Source organism: Hyposmocoma kahamanoa, unplaced genomic scaffold, assembly GCF_003589595.1.
Source record: "Hyposmocoma kahamanoa isolate Upper Pololo Valley unplaced genomic scaffold, ASM358959v1 263, whole genome shotgun sequence".
NCBI lineage: Eukaryota > Metazoa > Arthropoda > Insecta > Lepidoptera > Cosmopterigidae > Hyposmocoma > Hyposmocoma kahamanoa.
In genome coordinates, this window is record NW_020653766.1 from 3,345,794 (window position 1) to 3,351,793 (window position 6,000).

Below are 6,000 nucleotides of genomic sequence, written 5' to 3' on the forward strand. Positions count from 1 at the left end.
TAAGCTTCGTGTCCCGCTGTCCCCACAATACTTAAAGTGTCCCGCTTTGACAAAACAGGGCAAACGTGATAATATTTGTTAAGCCTATCAGACTACACGTGATTAATTATTTAAAAAAAATGTTTGATCATTGAACTTGTTCTTTTTAACCGGCTTCAAAAACAGAGAGGAGGTTCTCAATTCGATTGTATGTATTTTATATATGTTACGCGATTTGTGGACAGATTTTAATGATTTTTTTTTTGTTGGAAAAAGGGTACCTCAGGAGTGGTCCCATTTAAATAAATTTCAAGAAAATATTCCACGCCTAAGGGTGGCAAATTAGGCGATGAGTAACTTTTGAGGTCGGTTTTTTAGTACTCTGTACTGAGACTATATAATTTTTATTTTTTTATAATCATTAAAGATTTTATAACTATCATAAACATTAGCTTTATGTTTAAAACAATTATAAATATACAGGCGTCCCGCTCTTAGGGGGAAAAAATAATGATCACGTTATAAATGAAATACGAAATGTCAAGCGTTGAGCCCCTGAAGCATTCGCCCTTAGGCCGCCATAAGGTACCTTTACCTTAGAGACATTTACATTTAAAGTGAACGCATATTTGTCAGTGTATACATATGCCGTGATTTAGAGTGGTTACACACTGCGATTGCATTGATACAAACGCGCGATTGCATAGATGCAGTCGCGCGCTTGCATTGCTGCGTAAAATCGCGCGTGTGTGTAAAGGTAGACGATAAGCGATAGCATCGCTCTTAAAGTAGCGTGGTATTCAGAAACACGAGATACTTTTTTTATATAGATTTTTTTTTACATTGTAATACTGCCTTTCACTATATCCTAATAAAAAGATAATATATATCCTCCTATCTAAAGTATGTCGGATACTCTCCATAAGAGCGTTGCTTACCCAGAAAATTTTAAAAAATAACGCCTATCCAGAAAAATTTACAAACTATCTTTATCACTGGGCCATTATAATATTCATAATTATTATGATGCATATTTCCGATGTAATTTTTGGATTTTTTGCTACTGTAGTCAAAAAGTTAGGGTCGAAACGACCGATTAAAAAGGCAGTGACTAACAAACAGATAGGGTAAATGTGCCCTAAAAAGGACTATTTGCAACATTACTTATTAAGTTAATAAACCACATTACCCTCTTTCAATGCAAACGTTTCGCTTCTCAATAATCAACAAAACTGACAACTGTAACAGTATTTAAACGATGTTTTCAGGTTAAAAATTTCACTCGGCGTACAACTAGTTAGCCAGCGTAAAACATACGTCTGCAAGGAAACTTTCGATGGTACTTATCCTACAATGTACCTCACTCCACCGTATAATTATTTCTAGTGAGTATGAAAATATGGTATATCCTAATAAAAAAAAATCCTTATGGAGAGTATCCGGTTAATCGAAAGAAGCAGTAAAACTCTTTGTGAAAGAGTTCGTCCAGGGAAGTCCTGACACCGTACCGATTTCCGTCCCCAAGCAGTAATGTGAGCATTACTGCGGTCCGGCTTTGAAGGGTAAGTGTGATCAATATTTTCATACTTGTAATTTCAGTACTATATACCAGTGAAGATTTACCCCTGTTTGTCTGCGTACTACACGCCATTATGTTATTACTATGTTATAGAATGACCCACAGTTAGCATTGAGTATATATACCTCTCAATAAAAAATACATAGACAACAATGGACAGCAAAGACTAAAACATAGGTTAAACTTTGTGAACAGTTACCAATATCTAATCTTCTCTGTTATTTTGTCGTGCATACGCAAATGAGTATTTTTTTATGACATCAAGTGATGGGACGAACAAGTCGTGCACCTGGTGATAAGTGACACGCCAGTCCATATCAGTAGAAGTGCCACTCAGATGCTTTCAATCACAAAGATTTGAGGTCACCCAGAGACTTCAACTTGACAAGTCCCATGTGCCTGTAATTTCACCAGCACCCTTACCCTTCAAAATCGGAACGCAGTAATGTTCACTTTAAGAACTCTTTTACTGCTACTAAATATATGGAAATGCAATAGTAGTTCTCTCTGAAGAGGCCGATGAGCTTACTCAATTTATATTACGGCGGAACGGAGTGGAAGCGAATTTTTTTAACGATATTGTACATAGCATAATGAACGTTATGGTCAATTGTCAATTGTATTAAACTGCCTCTGTGGCCGAACGGTTACCATGCCGGACAGCCACGCAGAGGTCCCAGGTTCGATTCCCGGGCCGGGAGAAATATTTGTATGGCCTACATTTATTTCTCTCGTGAGTTTGGGTGTAATTTGTGGTTGTCTATGTGTGTGTCCATGGCACCCGCGACACAGGGTTTCCCTAGTGCGGTGCTATGTTGATTGTGAGCGTTGATTGTGAGCGTTAATTGTGTAACGTGCAAACTAGGAACGAGCCAAAATCGTCCGCGGAAGGCGCGAGCATTCTCGAGCATGCAGCAGAGAATTCCGCGGAAGATGACCATTCCCTTCCGCCGCAATAGAAATAGAGCCTCAAAGCATCAATAACATATATACGAGTACTACAATATCAATTATATAAATATAGGTGTCAGTACATTAGTAGGAGCACAAGGATATATTTATCCTTTTGGTCTTATCGGTGTGAGCACACAGTAGGAGCAAAAGTAGTAGTTAAAAAAATATTGCAGTTCGACAATACATTGCTTCAACTTATATGCGATGTAGATGTGCACTTAATTACCCGCTACATTGACTTACAATTATATGGACGTCGGGTCCGCGCTAAAAAGTGTCCGCACTTGTAAGGCGCTAAAATCGTATACAGAGCGCCAAACTCCGCTTTAGTCTTCATTTGTTCGACTGACAGCGCGATACTGCGATGACATTACAATTTAAATTTCGAATAGGTTGACTTGGGACATTTTTTTCGTGGTTTTTGTATTAGACCCGTCGTCCATTTATTTGTAAGTCAATGACCCGCTATGATTTTTTTGTTGAGTCATAGAGAATGAATGCGCTCACATTCTCGTTATTATATTAAATTATGGCCTAAGGGCAAAATTTCATCTGAAGGCACCTTTACTCGTATGTCGACACAACCAGTTAAATGCATTATTAAATTATAGACCCAGACATACACATGTAACATAGATCCCGTATGCGAATGATAAAGGTTTGATAATGCCAATGGTTTATGAAATTTCTGAATGCTTTATTATTTTACATATGATAATTTTTTACTATCACCAATATCATTCAAACCAAAAATCCCATTATATCTACATATACAATTGTTTCGAATGTAGCAGAGTTGTAATTACATATTTTTTTAGATTTAAAGGTAATTGCTCACCTGGTTGGCGATGCGGGCTGCGGCTGCGGCTGCGGCGAGGGTGTGCGCGCCAGCGGCGACAGCGGCATGTGCTGCAGCGACGCACGACGGACTTCAGCGCCGGAAACCAGCTTATGTTTCAGGCCGTGAAGAGAAGATGGCCTATAGACACCAAACATCGTTTATTTCTTTAAAATAATTTAGAATTCACTATAATTAATATGTATACTTATACATGAATCAAATGCCTCTCCTAATACGAAATAAGTGCAGCATTTAAGATGCTAATAATGAATTAGACTTGAATGGACAAAAGTTCCTACGGCAACGGACTACGTGATAGGAATGAAAATTGTCTGTGATTTTTTTTCGTCCTTTACAAATTCCGCACCAAACGTTGAAAGAGAATCTTACTTGATTTTTATTTTTTATTTTTTTATTTATTTACCTTAAATCCTATGCGAGTGTAAACGAGTTGAAGGCTGAGGTTCAGAATACGATTTGTAATACAATTCATCACAACACGTTATTAAAAGTTACTCAAAATGAATTCGTTAAAAGATTAAATTTGTGTATCCAAGAAAATGGAGCTTATTTCGAGCAACTAATTAGTTAGATTACCATTTTTTTTCATTTTATTAAAATACGTTAAAATTTCATGGTTTTTTTTTTCATTTAATTAACCAATTTTGTGAGAGAGATTTTATTCTTATAATTAACCCTATTGATCGATGCAATAAAAGTGCATTTTTTTCAGATTAAAGCGGATTCGATTCCCGCGTCTTGCTAGAAATTTTGAAAAACCTATGAAAGCAATTTTATTTCTTTTAAAAAATAAAGGAATGTTTCCTTTAAGTAAAAATTTCTATCTTCCGTACTTAGAGTACTTTCCCTCCAGGCGGCTTTACAAATTTCCACCCTGTATAACTGTGTTACATCTAAGTTAACGTCTGTGTATGTATTTGTCATGGTGGTGAATAAAGATTTTATTTATCTATCTCAATAAAAATCTTTCTCCTGTACTCCGTAATGAATACCACAAGAAACTAAGAGTTTACATCACAGTAAGAGAGCACATTTTATTTCAAAAAGGCATAAGTGTAGTATCGTGCAAGAATTTTTCCGCGTCTATCTCACACGCTTCAAAGCCTACGCAAGCACGATACCATTTCGCCTTAAATAATAAAACAGAATGCATGGTATGTAACCTCTGATAATGCGTAGTTGTGTGTAAAGGACTATCAGTTGCGGGGGATGAGGAGGCAGGTGACGATGGGCAGTCCCCGCTTCCGCCCGACACCATCTGTTACGAAATCAAGATTTTAGTGCAATCTGTAAAGGTAAAAAGTAAAAAACAACGGGAAAGAGAGACAGAAAATGGAAGAGAAAGAAAAGATCGATATGAAACAGTAAGTGCGCATTTGACCTCCATCTCACCTGATGGAAAGTGACGATGAGGTCGGCGATGTAGCATGCACACCTAAATAATGGCTATTCACTCTCGCCTTGAAAAAATCCAAGTTATAGCGTTCGAGGAACAAGTCCACAGGCATTTCATTGGGAATTTCACTCCATAGCAACTGGCCATAGAAATGTGGAAGCGATACGCTTCGTACGACTCCTGGGAATATCCACAACATAAGAGTCGAACCCCAGCCCACATCTAGTGGACTTGGGAGTTCCGATGATGGAAAGGGTAATGCGGAATCAAATAATGAATTCAAAACAAAAAATTCGCAGGTAAATTGAGAGACAATCAAAATTGCAAAATTTTGTTGCATTATCCAGGAGCTTACCTGATGCATCTCCTGCGAAGCTCGTTTGGTGGATATTCTCCTGAAAAGCGAACATCTTCGTCGAGGTCGCGGCCGCGGCGGCGCAGACGCCCGTCTGCCGCAGCCCACGCGCCGTCGCCCGCCCGTCTATATTCATTATTGACATATTTTGTGAAAAAATAACTCGTCTAGTTTTGTTATGATTATGAATACAAAGTTCGAACACACAGAATTTCGACGGCTCGGAACTGGACTCGTGGCTCAGTTGGTAAGAGCAATGCTACAGTGCAGCATGGACGTGGGTTTAAGGCCCACCGAGTTAACGAAATTTTCCTGTGTGTTATTCATATGTCTTGACTTAATTTATCACAAACAGTTCGTAATTATCCACCAGTTGAAAGGTGAAGATGTAGACAAGGAAAGCACATGTTTGTCTGGATAATGACTAACCATTCTGACCTTAAAGTTTGTCCAGATTGTATCGTTCGTTGAAAGCATAACCCGATAAAGAATTCTACCTTATCTATTCGCATAAAAACGTGGTAGTGTACACAATTGGTTTAGAGTCAATGCAACGTTACCGGACTGCCACGGACAGGTCTCAGGTTCGAATCCCGGGCTGCGAGAAATATTTGTATAGCCTATATTGTATTTCTCTCGTGAGTTTGGGTGTAATTTGTGGTTGTCTATGTGTGTGTCTATGGCACCCGCGACACATGGTTTCCCTAGTACCATGTTGAGTGTGTGCGTTATTATTATTAAAAAAACTTGTAGCCGCCAGATCCAAACAGGAGAATCTTACCTGAATAGTGGTTTGATCGAGCGGCGTCGCCCGCACCGTCGCATGAGGTGCAGCTAGCAGCAACCTCAGGACCTAAAACATGTTTTATTATTGT

General features: G+C 38.5%; 1 protein-coding gene across 1 annotated transcript in view; it reads right to left on the reverse strand.

Annotated features, from left to right (window-relative positions):
• Positions 1-6,000, reverse strand: part of LOC113228956 (neurofilament heavy polypeptide-like) — a 64,320-nt gene that overhangs the window by 9,816 nt on the left and 48,504 nt on the right. Inside the window, exons 4-7 of the mRNA XM_026462399.1 lie at positions 5,907-5,978; positions 5,126-5,251; positions 4,538-4,632; positions 3,351-3,491 (exon numbers count right to left, since the gene is read on the reverse strand). Coding sequence (XP_026318184.1) covers positions 3,351-3,491; positions 4,538-4,632; positions 5,126-5,251; positions 5,907-5,978 — 434 coding nt within the window. The remainder of the gene's footprint in view (positions 1-3,350; positions 3,492-4,537; positions 4,633-5,125; positions 5,252-5,906; positions 5,979-6,000) is intronic.